The sequence below is a fragment of the Plectrocnemia conspersa genome, unplaced genomic scaffold (genome assembly GCF_051122295.1).
Source record: "Plectrocnemia conspersa isolate PC_06_02 unplaced genomic scaffold, ASM5112229v1 ptg000013l, whole genome shotgun sequence".
Lineage (NCBI taxonomy): Eukaryota > Metazoa > Arthropoda > Insecta > Trichoptera > Polycentropodidae > Plectrocnemia > Plectrocnemia conspersa.
Window position 1 is genome coordinate 18075019 of NW_028277177.1, and position 17638 is coordinate 18092656.

General features: G+C 30.3%; 1 protein-coding gene across 4 annotated transcripts in view; it reads left to right on the plus strand.

Moving 5' to 3' along the window:
* Window positions 1-17638, plus strand: part of LOC148227473 (putative G protein-coupled receptor CG31760) — a 76020-nt gene that overhangs the window by 49968 nt on the left and 8414 nt on the right. For 3 of the 4 annotated variants that reach the window (XM_088201235.1, XM_088201236.1, XM_088201234.1), the window contains exons 7-11: window positions 72-213; window positions 908-1052; window positions 14697-14850; window positions 15765-15874; window positions 15939-16083. In XM_088201235.1, coding sequence (XP_088057361.1) covers window positions 72-213; window positions 908-1052; window positions 14697-14850; window positions 15765-15874; window positions 15939-16083 — 696 coding nt within the window. Of the gene's footprint in view, window positions 1-71; window positions 214-907; window positions 1053-8605; window positions 8746-14696; window positions 14851-15764; window positions 15875-15938; window positions 16084-17638 lie in introns of those variants that run through there. The other variant, XM_088201237.1, reaches the window with a different exon arrangement.

A 17638-nucleotide genomic window follows, 5' to 3' on the forward strand; every position in this document is an offset into this window, starting at 1 on the left:
GCTTATTATATTACTAAACTCAATTTAAAATTAATCACTGACAACATTTTACTGTACAAATCGACTTAAAGTGCGAGTACCGCGCCGGAAGGGGCGCTGGGGCCGGATCCAGCGGAGGGGGCGGTTGGGCGAGAGGGGCATACATTTGCAAATGCAAACAGGGATTTTATTCGCCTACCCATCCAGACGGCTTCAACGGATCACTGGTTGAAGGTCAGTGAATAATATTAATTAATTAAACCTAAATCTGTTCTATAAACTAAGCGTACCGTGAAGCAGTGTTATTTCCAACGCCTACCCTCTCGTTATGCACTTGAAAGGAACCCCGATCCTCTCTAAATTGATTTATTAGAGACCATTTGAAACTTTCTCTTTCATCTCCAGCCAAAATAAAATTTTTGGTTATGAGTAGAAAAGACGCATAAGTTTGTACACACAAGCTATGAATATTACTGCGCTAAAATCGAATATTTTCGTGAACTGCGGCTGACGGATATGTGCCACACAATACATAGCAGTGAAAGCAACAAACGCATAGCGTTATTTATATTAGCAATACTGTCTCGGATTGTGACGTGAATTTTCGATCAATTCAACAAGTCAGTCTAATTTTTTTTTCAATCATCGCATGGAGACTGGAAACAATATCCTTAGAAGACAAGGAATCGGTAAAGTTTCGATTTCAGCTAAAACTGAAGCTCTTTTTTGTATTCGAAACTAGTTTAAATTGAATGTTTGCTCGGCACGATAATTATTCACAGATTATACCGATGAATAAGTACGCTTCTAAACAAAAGGGTTGGCGTTAGCGTCTGCTATTTAGAGATAATAAACAACGTGGTGCCAAAACGTACCGGTGTCAGATATCTCAATGACATGATTGCTAATTGGTTTATTTTTTGAGTAGTGGCGTGGCAGGAGAGGGGCGAAGAATTGGATGGCGGGAATGGCGTGGGAGGATGGACCGCCCTGAGATGTCTGGCCTGCGCTGAAGGATGTGAAACCTGCAACAGTGCTCGCCCTTGCAGGGCGTCATATAACTGGCCATTCAGGTTGGTAAACAATATCAAGTATCGATGTATTCAATTACTTTTAAATGTCAATCTAAGTTATTTGATATCATTCTCGAGAATTAAATGTAAATAGAGCAAAAGAAGAAGCCTCAATAATTATCACGATTACGTTTCAGTTAGATTAAGAAAAAAAAATATAAGCCCCTTATATAATATAATATTTTTTATCTGTAGTAATTTTAATATACAGATTAACCAAAAATACTGACTATGATTTAAAAGACGCTAAAATAGCTGGTGTTTCGAATGGTAATCGTTCGTCGTATGTAGGGCAAATTATTTACCTGGCCAAATTAACTACCTGGTTCTCGAATAATTTTCTTTAAATTAATCGGATACCCGGTTCGGCTCCGGGTAATTTTATACTGACACAGAGCTATAATTTATATTATAAACTATAATATTTGATTTTCATACTTTGCTCAAATAGTATTTAATTGTGTAAATAAAATAAAATGAATTATGTTTGTTTATAAAATTAAAAAATATTTTATTTAATCGAAATTTATTAGTCAAAGTGTGTTTTTTTATTATTTTTATTTCATGCATTTTTCTGGCCAAATTCACGGGAGTTCTTACTTAAAATCCACGTCAAAAGCAATAAAATTATTATGATTATTGCTTATTCGTTATCTTTTAAAGCAGGGTTTCCCAAACTTTTTTAGCGACGGAACATTTGGCAAATCCGAAAATTTTGGCGGAACACTTAGCTTATTTTTTAGGTTGAGTAATTCATAATAGTATAAATAAAAATTAAAAATGTTATTAAAGAAATATCATTTATTTAATAAACATAAAACTCCTAATGACTGATGATTTCGGGTTCTTAAATTACATTTTTTTATATCAGGCACAATATTGGTCAGTTGTATTCTCATATCTGCCATGGCGTCGAGTCTATTTCTGTATTTTGTTTTTGTTGCAATATATTTAGAAAATCCCACTTCGCATAAATACGTAATAAATGGAAGTAAATAAACCAGAGCTTGTTTTGACACATTGGGGAACTCTTCAGTCAGACTCGCCCAAAAATCATTTAATGGTTGATCTTTATATTTTTGTTTCAAATCAAAGTCATTAATTAAATCAATTAAATTCTCATAATCCCTTGCGCTTAAGCCCACTGGTTTAACTGTCACGGAAAATGGATTCCGAACCCAGGAATCGTCCTTACTACTTTTCGGAAAATATTTCGAAAGAGTTGTTTTCAAGTTATATATGTGTTCTAAAAATACTTGTGAAACTTCTTTATCAACTTGAAAGTTCAATTCATTTATACATTCATCCAAGACAGAAAAACAATCAAAATTATTAGATTCAACTGATAAAATCCAAAATTGTATTTTTTTATCAGAAGATTCAATTTTATCTCTTATATGAAAAATTGTAATACTTTTTTCTTGCAATGATAAGTTAACATCATTGCGCTTTGTAAAAATAGCCGCCAGCTATGCAAGATGTATCAACCAGGAAGGATTTGTTAAAAATTTGATAAAATTTCACGGCTTCATCCATAACATTTTTAAAATTTTTGTGAACATTTTTTTAGTCAACAGTGCATGTCTCTGCAAAATAGAGTGACTGCCAGTAGCTCTTGTAGCTAATTTCAGGATACGTGATACAACATCTTTCATTTTTCCTACCATTGCACGAGCACCATCTACAAATATCAATACACTTTTCCTAGCATATCTCTTGTTTTGTAATGTAATCATTAATACAGTTGAAAATATCTTCCCCTGTAGATTTTCCATATAGATATGCACACGTGAGTAAATCCTCTTCAATACTTGTATCATATGTGTAACGAACAAATACCAATAGCACAGCTAGTCCTGCGACATCTGTAGATTCATCCATTTGCAATGCATATTCACTGCAAAGTCCAAGTCGACGAATTAACTCACGCGAAAAGAATCTTCTGTTGCATTTTTATTTTCAGTATTAGCCATTGTAATCATTTGAAATTTGGACTTTTCTAGCTAGTCACGTTGTCTCTTAAAAATTCATTGTCTTTTCCTTTGTAATCAGAGTGTGTCGTTTCGAAGTGCCCGCGAAGTTTAGCTGGAGCCAAAGAACTGTTTGCGAGTATTTTTTTGACACAAAACACACATTACATCAGGAGCATCTGAATTGCCAATATAAGTAAATCCAAAATTTAAATAACCTTCATAGTACTTCCTTTTTGGTCTGTTCATAGATGACACTTGTTCTTAAATATTGGATTTTAAAGAAATCACAGTTTTTGGATTATTTTCTTCTTCGATGTAGACGTATCAGTAGAAGTATTTGGCCTTTCTTTCGTCAAATTTCCTGTTTTCAACCAAATATCCATGAGTAGTTTTTGAATAACATGTAAATTCTGTAATAATTTTTTTTGTCAAAATGAAAAAAATATCTGTATTGTTAACAATCAGACTAAATTAATGTACAAGAAAATCGATTACTTTTTATGCAAATTTTATTTAAATCATTTACATTTCCAAAAGTATACACCAAATCCTGTTTTAACGCAATAAATTAGTTTCAGGAATTAACACGTAGAATAAAAACGCGTGAAAAATTATCCGCAATAACATTTTGTAAATTTGACAGATCGGATCCCAAGATTGAAAAATCACGTACAAGTGAATTTGCGTGAATTAATCGTGTAAAAAGTGGCATTCGTGGCACCAAAAAAATTGCGTAAAAGTGAAATCACATAAATAAAATTTGCATAACAACCACTAATATCGTTTAATTAATTAACAATAAAAATATTGTTTAAATTCTATCAAATTTTGAAGTTAAAAAATCAACAACACCGACTAATGAAACTTTTTCTCCAGAATTTATACAGATCAATGTTGAATATTTAGCACATATTTTCAAGCATTTTTATCAGATTTATGAACAATTGTAAATATTAGCACGACTGACAATTTTTTTAATTAACTCCAAATTTTTGTGAAATATCTATTTAGGCTCCGCGGAACACCTATTTAGGCTCCGCGGAACATAGTTTGGGAAACCATGTTTTAAAGGATCAAACCATCAAATTTAGGAAATACGATCTATCAACGAAAAAATATTTTTTTATCAGAATAATGCATTGTGTACTTCCAGTATCAAAAACGCCGAATACAAATACGATTTTCTTCCCCACACATCTTAATCATCTGATTTTATTTCGTTTTATTCTTAGCCGCAAAAATCTCTTGGTGGCTAGCGATTTTCCTAAGATGATTATCTAGAAGTGGTGGTACTATTTTGGTTCAGTAGGAATGAGCCACGTATATTTCTCAGGTTATTATTAATACAATTATTATGGATATTTGTGAAGTTGAAAAAAATAAAAGCAATATTTATTTTACTCCATACATAAACTCTCCCCCGTAGCGTTATTTTATACAGTTATTTGATTGAGGCTGTAAAATTGAAGGTACAATGTAAAAAATAAAACGCTTGCTTGCTTTTTTTCATAAACGTTTCAGTTTTTCGTAATAACATCTCACATGCACGATTGCCTTTGCCAATAAATTGACGCAACAAATACATGCATAATTCGGTTTCAACGACGGTATAATATTATTTAAAGCTGTATAAAAATCAAAACCACTTATGAAAAACGAAATTATCTATCGTATTGTTCTATAAAATGCGCTTGTATTAAATTAAACGAGTGGAGAATCGAGATTGCAACGCTAACAGAGCCAAAAATAATGATGCGGTACACAATTGGCGCGTGGAAATGTGATATATTTCACTTTTTACTTTTATACGCAGAACGAAAATTGTTTTTTTTATTATTATGGTGTATAATAATAGCCTTTGGCGGAAGTTCATTTGTAAAAAGTGTATAGATAATATAAATAAATTTAATTTAAATAATTATAATTATATTTTCACGAATCGAAGCATTTCGGAAGTTTATTGTATATATATAAATAATATTATATTTGCTAAATATATAAAGTCGTAGTAGTGAATTGATTAAATTTTATAAATAACTGTTATTAAAAAATAAATATCTATATACAAGAGAAAAGCCGTAATAATATTATTAATCGAGATAGAAATATAACAGCAGCGTTTATTTTAAACTAGAGTATTTATCACAAAAACGTAGAATTATTTCGAAATGTAGGTAACTTTTTTACATCATCATTGTCTGAAAAACGCTCCCATCGAAATATGCTGTTCAAAGACGCCAAACAAATGTACATTGTTATGAGCAAGGTCGGCGCTTTATAAAGGATGTGCTTTTCACATTAACTTTATCAGTACTAATAGATAAACAAGGCGCGCGTTGTAACGATTTTTTAATTTCAGACATTAAAATGTCTCTTAAATTTATTATCTGTTAGTGTGAGCATGATCAGCAATATCCATTCCCTAACTAAATATGATAGTCCATCCTTCAGAGATTTTTCCCCAAATATCCGTGGTTTTTAAAAAAACATTTTTTATTAGAGTACGCTCGGGATAAGGATTCCGGTTTGTTATTGTGTGCGTGAACTGTGTGGCTCAAAACAATTTCGCTCAGAATATTAAATTTTTTATTTTAAAAGAAAATATATGTTTATTTAACATACATACATTTGAGCTAAGTTGAAAATTTCAACGGACAATTAAAAATATATTATATAATCGAAGAAACCAGACATTGATGTCATTAATTAAATATTTGCAAAATTCAAAATCTTTCACTAGTCAAAAAAATAATGAAGTTTTTAGCTATTCTTCAAAAGCAAAAATATATAAAATGGGGAAAGAAATTATTCGCAGATTGTTTAATGGCTCGACGACTCTATTAAATCATTAGAGTCCATTGAATAAATTAAAAAATTATCATTGGCGCAACGATAAGAATAATAACTTTTTTAAGCCTTACAGAGAATAGTGTAAAAAAACTAACAACGAACTGATTAATAGAAAAATAATTAAAATATTTTAATCCACGTGTAAGAGAGCGAATAACTTACAGTGTATATTTGAAGCCTTGATATAAATTAACCCAGATATGCCCAAAAAATTTTGTTCCCTTAAAATTTCATTTATAAATAAAAAAACAGTGGAACGAGTTTAGTTACCTACCCATGCGACAGTGGGCATATCTGGGTTAAAGCAATATCAACACAAAATTATTTAAAATAAATCACTAGAGAAGGTCGAACTTCTGTGCCACACTGCACTTTAATGACGAATACCAGTGTTGACGAATCAGCGACTGTCCTTAAAAAAGAAAGCGAGACAACGTAGTACACGCTACATCGCTTCTCCCTCTCATATACATGTACACGCACACAATAACAAACCGGCATCCTTATCCCGAGCGTACTCTACATGGTACAATTTTTTTCATATTTTATCACTATAAACTGTGTATTGCCAATTTATTATAAATGTATTCTTTGTCGAACTGGCTGCAATTTCCGCAAGTAATTTACTTATTATTAATTTCTGCATTAGAAATTGATATCTGATATAACTACTACATTCTGCAACTATGGGTCTTTTATCACAACTTTGTCCTTATGAAATCTCCGCAAATGTATTTTCATTCCATTTGTAGTTGATAACTTACACAAAATTTGTACTTCACTTCCGTATTACTACATTTTAAATAATTCTAGACTTGTGAGAGATTTAGGCTAAAAAAATTAAGAAAACTTTATTAAGGCAAACTTACAAGAGATAAGATTAATTATATTATTTTAAATGATGTCCAAAATATCACAAAGAAACACAGAACATAAAAATATTCGTTCAGTCAACTATGTATTAAAATTTGTTCATTATTTATAAGTTTTTGAATGATGTTGCTGAGGTTCAAATTAAATCTTATTTGTCGGTAATCAACTTATTGACAGTCTTTGACTAATTCCGACCTTTCAAACACGATATAAATTAAATAAACACTATGGTTCTAACCCGTGTCTTTTAAGTACCACCGATTTTTAACCACTGTTTGAGAAACTGGCAGACGCAATATATATGTATATTGATGGGCGGTGGTTTATTAGGATTATAATATATATATACACGCATAGGCAAAGATTCAGAGCACAGGGAATTGCGGTATAAGCACGTCGTTGTCACTGTTCAGCTAACATAATTATATTCAATATAAAAATACATAAGCCACGTGAACGTATCCTTCAATTTAGTAGTATTAGTAACAATGTTCACCAGTAGATAAATATTTCTACTAACGAAAATATAATTCCACTCTAAAATGTATATGAAACTCAAATTGACAGTTGCGAAACGTCCATTTTCTGTTCAAACCCAAACCTAACTCCTTCCTCAGGGGAAAGTAAGCGGAAGAATAAGTACAGACAGACATCGCATCTCACATATGGCTCCATAGTTTGTCTGCATTTCGATATTAAACTATGTTTTAAAAATATGATAGCTATCCTTACCGATATTACTATTACCTTCTAATATAAGAAAGCTGATAAAAGTATTTTCAAACTGAATTTTGGTCAATAGGAGGGCGCAAAAACAATTATCACTTCTCAGAAGTCAAAAATTCACGTCAAAAGCAATAAAATCGTGTTGGCGCCGTCGCAGTGGGAACGCTCGGTAACGAGCGTTCCCACTGCGACGGCGACAGCACGATTTTATTGCTTTTGACGTGGATTTTTGACTTCTGAGAAGGGATAATTGTTTTTTGCGCTCTCCTATTGGTCAAAATTCGGTTTAGATGTGCTTTATTCGATTCTCACTTGTATTATTATTATAAAAAGTCATAATATAAACGCTGATAATGTTTTTGACCTGCACTGAAAATTCACTATATGGCAACACTGAGCAGCAAAAAAACATGACTAATTATCAGGGAAATAATATGAGTAGATTATTTTAATAATTTTTAATGCCTAATTAAAATAATTTTATATTTATTTGTAGCATAGAAAGGGTTAACTCGTTCCTATTATTATTTATTTAAAAAATTATATCACGAAGTTAAAAAATATATTAAATGCCATTTTTGACATGAGGCCCGGAATCATTGTTTTTCCAGGGCCCGGATTCGCTCTCCATATACATCCATTATTAGGTATACATTCAAAAATCAGCTTAAAAAAGTAACTTCGTGGTTTCTTTTTAATTAAAAAAATTGTAACTTGATATTATGTTTGAAAACATTGTTAATATGTTTTCCTGAAACTGAAACATTTTTTTTATTCAACGTTAATTTAATACACTCTAAAAGTACTAGGGTTTTAAATAATACCGTTTCATAATTAATTTTATTTTTGCGCTTTTAATTATTATGATACGCCGCCATTCAATACATGGTTTTATGTGTTCATATATACATAAAAAAGATACATTATTTATTTTAATAAAATATATAATGTAGCAGTGAATTATGAACCACCTGTTGTATAAAATGTATGATCCAGAAAACAGTCACAACTTCCTTTATCACGAGCCGCCAGTGGTAAACAATGTAATCATATATACAATGAAATGGATCTCAAGTGATCGACCGAATTTGGGTGATTCACATTTGTCTGCCAGTGCCAGACGTACGTTATCATCAATTTACTTCAACACACACATTAGTTTATCATCAATTCACACGTTCAACGCCCGGATATTTAGAGCTCCATTAGCGGAACGCTCTATAACTAAATTGATGTAATTGAGGTTAATGAAAGCAATTCGCGGCCTATAGGTAAACTCGCAAATCAATGATTTTATTACTAAAAAGGTGAAAATTAAAGCTGTAAATCGGTTGATAATTAGATTCGGCAGTACTTTGAATTATTATGGCTTCAATTTTCTGACTTTGATTTTATTATCTTTGGTCGGTAGCTTAACTTGCGGTTCCGTTTAATTAGCAATGGGGCGACGAAGCGGTATATTTCATTGTGATTCGATTAACCTTTGAAGCGCGTAAATACTTGTTTATTTTTACAGCGTCGACTTCATTGTTTCGGCAGTGTTTTAAAAATATTTTACAAAGCCTTATAAAAATTGTATTTTTTGGAGAGGCCCATGATTGTGTGTTATTGGATAATATTATAATAAATTAAACATGTTCATTCTCATATAAATTAGCATCAAACAATGACATGATCAAATTAAAATGGAAAAAAATATATATTTGTATTTAGTGCGTATAATATTATTTCATTGAATTTAGTGCGTATGACATAAAATATAGCAAAACAATGTACACATTTTATTCTGCATTTTACTTTAAAATAGGTACAAGTGACATGTCTGAAAATATTGATTCTAGGCGACACATATATAATGTATATATTTTTCTGCGCCGTTGTAGTAAAACTATAACGAACAATAATGAGTTTCTCTCCGTGATGTATTTATATGTACTATTGTATGGTCGACAAAGGTTATCTGTTTTATTCGTATGAATTACTTCAGTCAAGTGCACTTTATATCTGTATCAACACACTTTTTGTACGACCATGTAAAAGTATATTTAGTGTGTTTTGCTTGTATACGTATTTATAAATACCACATTGTACCAATGTCAAAACAATAATATCAAAACATATCTAAAGATAGATATTCGTGGTATTTACCAAAGAGCGTAAAATACCTGATATGTATATTAATGTATTTAAAGGATCGCTTTGTTATTAATATATTAATATCTCATTTGGGTATTTACCACTCAACAACCAATCAATAAGTTTGGAAAAACTACAGTAAATTGTGCGATCTCAATCAAAAATCTCTTTTAAAAAGATTTATTTTTAGACATGTTTTATTTATAAACAATATAATCTATATTTATGACAAATACAGTTATATGAAGACGACACTATGATCTTTTATCATAATAATTGAACAGACCTCCAATCTGATCCGAAAACTCTCACTCTGAAAAGCAAACGGAGTATAAATTAAAATAAAACTCATTATTTACTATTTATTAACAATTCTTATATAGTTTAATAAGAATATATGTGTGGTTGTAAATATAATCCCAATGACCTAATAACCCCGATAAATAACCCCTAGTAAGCTTACTGCTTATTTTGTATAGTGAATCACCCACAACCTTAAAAATGTAATTTTAATAATAATATATAAATAAAAAAAAAATAAAAAAAAATTTCATTTTTATTTATATTTTTATTTAATTAGTATTAACTTACACATATATTTTACAACCTAGAATATACAAAACCACTTTTAAAAAATATATAAGACGCAACTAAGACTAATATCGAGTATGTCCACCTTTTACATTAATTACGCACTTAATTCTTAGTAGTTTTTTTTTATTTTTTCACTAGTAATTTTTTACCATTCTTCATTTAGAACGGTAAATAATTCATCTGGGGTGTTATAATGCCTTTTTAACGGACTCTATCACAAATTCTCAATTATATTTAAGCTTTATGGTGGCCAAAATATGGTTTTCAATTTTTAAGTTTCTTGCTTTCAATTATTCCAAATATTTGGGTCATTATCGTGCTGAAAATAAGCTGGGGCCCAGCAAACGAATTCCAGATGGTTTTGCACGATTTTTAATAATTTTCTAATATCGTTTTGCATCCAATTTTCTTTCGATTTTGATTAAATCCCTAACCCCAAATGCCGAAAAACAACCGCAATCTTGCACTGTGTTTGGATGTTGGTTGTAAACAATCTGCCTGTAAGACGTTCTTCTGTCTTTCTACGCATAAACTGTTCTGTGATTGCTAAAAAGTTTGAATATTGCTTCATCGCTCTTCTAAAGTCCAATCTTTATATATTTTTTGCATGCATCAGACGCTTTTGCTTATTTTTCTTTCGTAAAAGTAGCTTTCTAGCCGCCACATATCCTTTTAACTCCATTTTAAGCAGGTGCCTTCGTACATTTGAAGGATCAACTGTAGTCGATTGTAGTGAGTGAAGATTTTCAGCTAATTCTGATTTTTTTTTATATTTCTAAGGCTCGTTATTTTTATATACTTGGCTGCATCGTCATCAATATTGTTTGGCCTTCCACTCTTTGTTTGTCCTCAAAAGTACTGTGCGGTCTTATTCTTAAAACTCACATTATATTACTGTGACCAAAACGATCATCCATCAATAAAAAACAAGACAATATCATGAAGGATTGGGACCACACAGCCCTCGTTACGACCAGAAAAAAATCTATTTTTATTTTACTGTAAATATTCTCCGTCATTGACAGAATATTTTTTGTTGCGAAACAGTCACGGATATAATAAATCACCGGATCCACAAGATTCCCGTTGCATAATACGACCTTGGACAATGCCTATCAAGCAAATGTCGCTTATACCTATTTCGCTGTTCTATTGACTGCATGATTGTAATTTGTCAGCAAGCTTTGCAGCCCTGGATACTTAAGCCTAGACTCCAATGGGGAGAAGGCAGTCACAAACAGCCACTGAAAGATTCTGACAGACACTAAAAGAGACCAGCAGAGGCCCGCCGCCTGTAGACAACATACTGTCATGGGCGCTCACATCCCGAGAGGGATCATTCTCCATTATACTGTCGCTGCCACGCCACATACAAGACATTTGAGGACCTCCCATGAACATCATCCCTGCGCCAGCTTCTTCACCACCGCTCGGGGAAAACATATCGCGTTATCGTCTGTCGAAATTATAATATAATCTAATAAAACTCTTACTAGATTCCACTTTGTGTCTCACTGGCTACGATGTCACACCCCATGGTTCTTGAACCTTAAAGAACGATTCTGCAAAAAATTGAACAATATACTCCACTGCGTGTCTTGAAATTTTGACTTTTTTCTAATCTTTATCTTTCTTTATGAGAGATCATTGGAATATTGATATTCTTCCTATTTTTATTTATAAAAATGCACAAAAAAACATACAACAAAAATATATATAAAAAAAAAAAAAATTCTATAATTTTGGCGATTAATTAATGATATTAGCTCTCGGCACATTGTTGAATAGACAAGGACACAAACTAAATGAATTATTACACAAAATAATAACAAGCAATTAAAAGTTTCAGGTCGGCCGATCGTAAAATTCATTTTTTCGTATAATTTTGAAGAAAGTCCTCTAACTCATAAAATTCCGAAGAGTTACTTCTCTTATGTTTTAAACATATGTTTTGATTGTTCGAAAACAAGAAAAAAATTCTTTGATAAGGAAAAAACCCGAGACGCTGTGATGTTATTATTTAAATAATGGCCCAAAACTTTTGCACAGTACTGTATATGATTGAAGTGCACAGTAGAACCTATCGCATTATGCAAAAAAAGGCTCATCTTTCAATATCAGTAGTCTCAGAATAATAATTCAGATTGGTAGTAAGAAGTACTCCAAATATCAAATAAAATCAAAATACGTAATTATTTAACTAAGCAACATTATAAGATATATTTAAGCAAATCTCATTTATTAACTCTAAAATAAATATGTAATAAGTATTAAAGAAAATTGGAATATATTAAAGCAGCATTTTCGTATGAAGTGTCTAATAATTTATTATTTATTAGGGTAATCTTACACACAAGCTATAAACGACTTGGGTTCACAACTGTTACAGCAGCAGATTTACAATAAGAATAAATTATTACATTTTCGTCAAAGTAATTTATTTTTGACATCCAACTATAATAGGATTTCAATTTCAGGAAAACATATTATCAATGTTTTCAAACTTATATTAATTTTTAAATTAAAAATCAATCACAAAGTTTTGTTTTTAAATATACACAACTATTGGATTCGTAGAGCAAAATTCCCAACCTAGATTTTCTTCTATTGACCGCTGTAAAAAAATTGTTATTAAGCCAATTAAATTAGAGACTAAGTTCACTTGGTTTATATATTGTTATATTTCAAGTTTCAGTTTGATATTAAATGTGAAATGAGTCTCAAGCCTACAAATGGATCGATGACAGCGACGTGCCCATTCCTTAAATTCCCTGTGTTGTGAATTATAATAAACATATATTTGCCTATGTGTGTATAAATGTGGCTATTTTTCTGCACGTATATTATTAATAAACCACCATACATCAATAAATATTGCGTCAGAATCAGCGCGTTAGGCACTTTTACAAAATCGGGTAAAATTTGGTGACTACGTAAAAGACGTGGGATCGAAGCCCATATGGACCTTTATCTTTTTTTTTTAATTATGTATTGTTTGTAAAATCAGAATTAGTAATTATTATATAATTACGGAATTATTAATTATTATATAATTTATCGTCGGAAAACTACAACAAAATACTAATCTGATATACGCTATATTTTTTTCAATTTATATGTTCTCAAATTAGGCCTTTATGAGATTTGCCAAATAATACTAAATATGTTTTGCAAAAATAAATACATACTGAGATTGGCCCTTGCTCTTTGGTGTGTATCAATTTTTTAATGTAGCTAATAATATTTTATATTTAATAAATATAATCCTGTGTATTACCTCTATATTTTCGTTTATTTTGTTAATTATGTCTTATTACGTAAACTGAAGTTAATATATATTAAAATTTGATATTTTTCATAGTTTAAAAATGTAATTCAGGTATTGATTTTTTAAATAGCGAAATACTGGTTTTAAAAGCCCTGTTAGTACAATTGTACTGGTCATAATAAGTAATTATAAAAGTTGAAAAAATACACGTTTTTTCATAAACATTCATTAGTGAAAGATGATATTTTTGTACATATTTTTTCTGATGACTATCATCTCTCTCAAAAATTATTTCTAGTCCTTTTTTTGGAATGTCTGCATGTTTTCTTTTTAAAATTTATTTCATTATTTATAGCTTTTTATTGAATTTTTCTATTAAGACGAATTTACGTATGGTTTTCAGATATCTAGTTAGTAGCATTAAATCACAAATTGCTGTTTATTTACTATTAATTTATAGTATGTGTAACTGCAATTGATATTTTTAATTAACAAATCCAATAACTAATATTAAAATTGCATTTTCTGTTGATATAATATTATATAAGGGTATTTTAGGTAGGCAAAGAATCGAAACAGATTGGTGACGAAAAACGGCTGTTGTATTTCCGTTTCACACAATAATTATTAATACCAATATATCAGAATAAGGTTATTAAAAACCCTGTTCAGAACCCACTGAATTATATTTTTAGTTGCTAATGAATATCAAACATATTTAAAAGGCGATGAAAGTCAGTTACACATCTTAAACATTCACATCCCAGATTTTTGAAGCGAAAATAGACGAGTATTTAAGAACATGTGGTGAAATCGGATCCACTAGAATATATCCTAACGAACGATAATTAAGCACGTTTAACAAATAACACATTTAGTTTATATTAAATTATTACATAGTGTTAGTTAAAAAATAAACGGAGTCATTTTATATATATAAGTTAAAATTAAACACCTGACTTAAAAGTAAACGAGTTTTATACAATAATATACGAAAATTACTTCCAAATTCAATGATCAAATGCTATGAATAATATATGTATATAAATAAATATATTTACATAATAATGTCTGTTTTTTTTCTATATAACATATAAATTTCTGCGAACCTTATAAAATAGAAATGGGAAAAGAATATATCAGTGGTGCACCGATTTTTTTTATTTTTTTACATAAGCATATTATTGATAAATTTGTTTTATTTTATTCTATATAAATCTTCAGGTGCGTTCTTCTCGGCATATCTGCATGGTGTGCAGCTTGTACAGCATTCCTAGCAGGATACCTCCATCGTCACAGGCGTGCCAGAGTTTTTCGCAGTGCGAGTCCAATATTTCTCGCAATAACCCTTTTAGGGTGTGCCATTATGTATTTGGAAGTATGTATATACAATATCATTTTTACCGAAATATTAGATTTATCTTATATTTGTAACATTTTTATTATAAAAGTAATTATCCAATAGATAAGTCTATATGTATATATGTGTTAGAAGAGAAACTATTATGATTTACCTTTAGCTTTTGAAAGTAAACCGATAAAAGTTTTACTAAGACACGTCCATAAGTTTTTAATGAATTAATATCTATTTCTTTCTCGCGACAGCATCATTCAGGTGGACGTTTAAGGTACTCCCACAAGCTAAAACCAAACTATCCTCGTCTTCATTTTGCCGGGTCGGAAATACCATCAAACCCAAATACAGGATCATGCGTTGGTTTTGACGTATCAACATGTTTTCAGCTCAAAAACTCTTAGGTTTTACTTTGAAGTCAGTAAACGGCAAATGAACAAAGTCGTAGTTCATTTTGTGGAAACCGGATCAGCTGACTCTTGAAGTCGGTCGACGAGAAAATTACTCTCTAGTCGACCGAGCTGCAGATCTTCGTGAAGTCCGGATCCAATGTCAAATATAATTCATAGCTCGAGAATTAAAGAAAATACATTGAAGCTCGTGAGCTTTCAAATGAATGCTTTTATGCGGGAAATCCGAACCCTTATGTAGTAGACTTACGTCAATATTTTTTTCACGATTTTGCATTTTAAGCAGATATAATATTTATATAAAATATTTTGGATCCTGAATTTTAAAGTAATGTAATCCATGACTTATTAAAAATATGATTTCATTTTTATTTTTAACTTGGGGATTTCGGTTTAGATTAGTTTTATTTAATTATTTTGAGTTTATTGAAAAAAAAGTATTATAATTATACAGCTGTAAATAGAAATTTGTTGCAGCAATCTTTTTGTACAATATTGTTAATAAAACAATTAATTATTTAATATTAGATGGCGGCCATTTTCCCAGTTCTCGGCATATATACTTGCATCGCGACAAAGTGGTCCCGACATTTAGGCTTTTGTATAACATACACAGCCTTATTGATGAAGACGTGGAGGTTGGTTTTAATTTTATTAATTATTTTGTTACGTATTGATCCATTATCAAAATTATTTATTTAGGGTTTCCTTGACTTATCGAGTAAAATCAGCTCATGCAGTCAAACTTACGGAACAACAATTACTTCGATGGCTACTTCCAGTTTTACTGATTGCTCTCGTCTATTTGGGCACATGGACACTATCAGATCCTCCGCATGCCGAAGATGTAAGTATTTGTTTTTAGTAGTATATATAAGTCAAATTACCATTTAAAAATAATAACTAAGAATTAGAAGTATAATATACAATAAGACCATAAACAAGTGGAAAGTTTTCTATATTTGCTAATCATCATAATGATCATACTTACTGAGAAAATATATAAATATATAAAGGATTACAATTACCTGGTGTATTATTAAAATACACGGCTTCATATACCGCATCCTTTATGTTAATAAAATAACAGTTCTTAAAAATATTTTTTTATGAAATGATTCCTAAAACCCTAGTCCGTTTACATTTTTTTTTTTTGTGAATTGCTATTTTTATTTTTTTTTAATTTAATCTTCATTTAATTCTGAATAAGCTCGTAAATCAAGTTGAGTTTTTCATGTCTGATTATATGCAGCTTTTTATGTTGCAATAATTACAGAAATAATTCGACCCATAATCAAGGATTCAAGAGCGTGCAAGCGCAGAACAGCCGATCGTTCACACTATGGCGGTCAATAGAATATTCTTTATATTTGACAGTTTCTCACACTACAAACTATTTTTTCAAATAACCGATTTCACTGGTATCAAGAACATAAAATTCTAAGTACATACAATATATTTTTTTATTCTCATTGCTTACTCGTAAAACGTAATTAACATCATTTCAAATCATTATTTTCAATTTCACGAGTATGAATTGAATACACAGCGCTACATTTTTATGATATGATGAGAATTTTTCGCTTCTCGATAATCCCGGATTTACAGTAAAAACAATTAAACCAGAATAGTCGAAACGTTAAGTAGCTTGAGTTTCATGTATCTTGTTAAATGTTATATTTTTAATCCACTTCTTCAGTTCTTATCGTGTCTGGGAGATCAGAATTAGTGATTATTATATAATCATAATTTTGATCGATCATCTTGGATTTTATTTTCCAGATTTTTTAATCTCTCGGATGAATATGGTATAAAAAATCTAATAATGAGCTAATTGAGATGATCTAAGATATCGCATATTTATAGCAAAAAATACGATATATCAGTTGACTATAAAAAATATGTTAAGCCCAATTAAATTAAAATTTTTATTTATTTGCAATTTCTTCCTCCAAAAAGCTTCCATTTTAGCATTATCATATTTAAGTTATTTTACTTTATTATGGAATTATTATGTGCGATAGTCAATCTTGAGTATTTCTTAATTAGTTTTAACTTGCTAAAGCATCTTTCACGCGAAGCATTGATAAATACTGGAGACCAACTTTGACATTCGGATATTATTAAATTAAGTCGTTAAGAGTTTGTAAATTATCAAGATGAGTATCAGTTTTAATGTTTTGTATTACTGTCAAGGCTTTAAACTAAAAGCTTTGTACTTATATTAACTTAAAAATATGCAAATTATTGTTGACTTTATTGCTTTTTGAACGCTTAAAAAATATTAGACATGAGAGGAAATATTCAACGAATGTAAATTAGTATAAGGAAGAAGCAAAAAACAGCACCAATTATATAAATTGATTGTTTTTATAGATTGTATTATCGGTAATTTGACAACT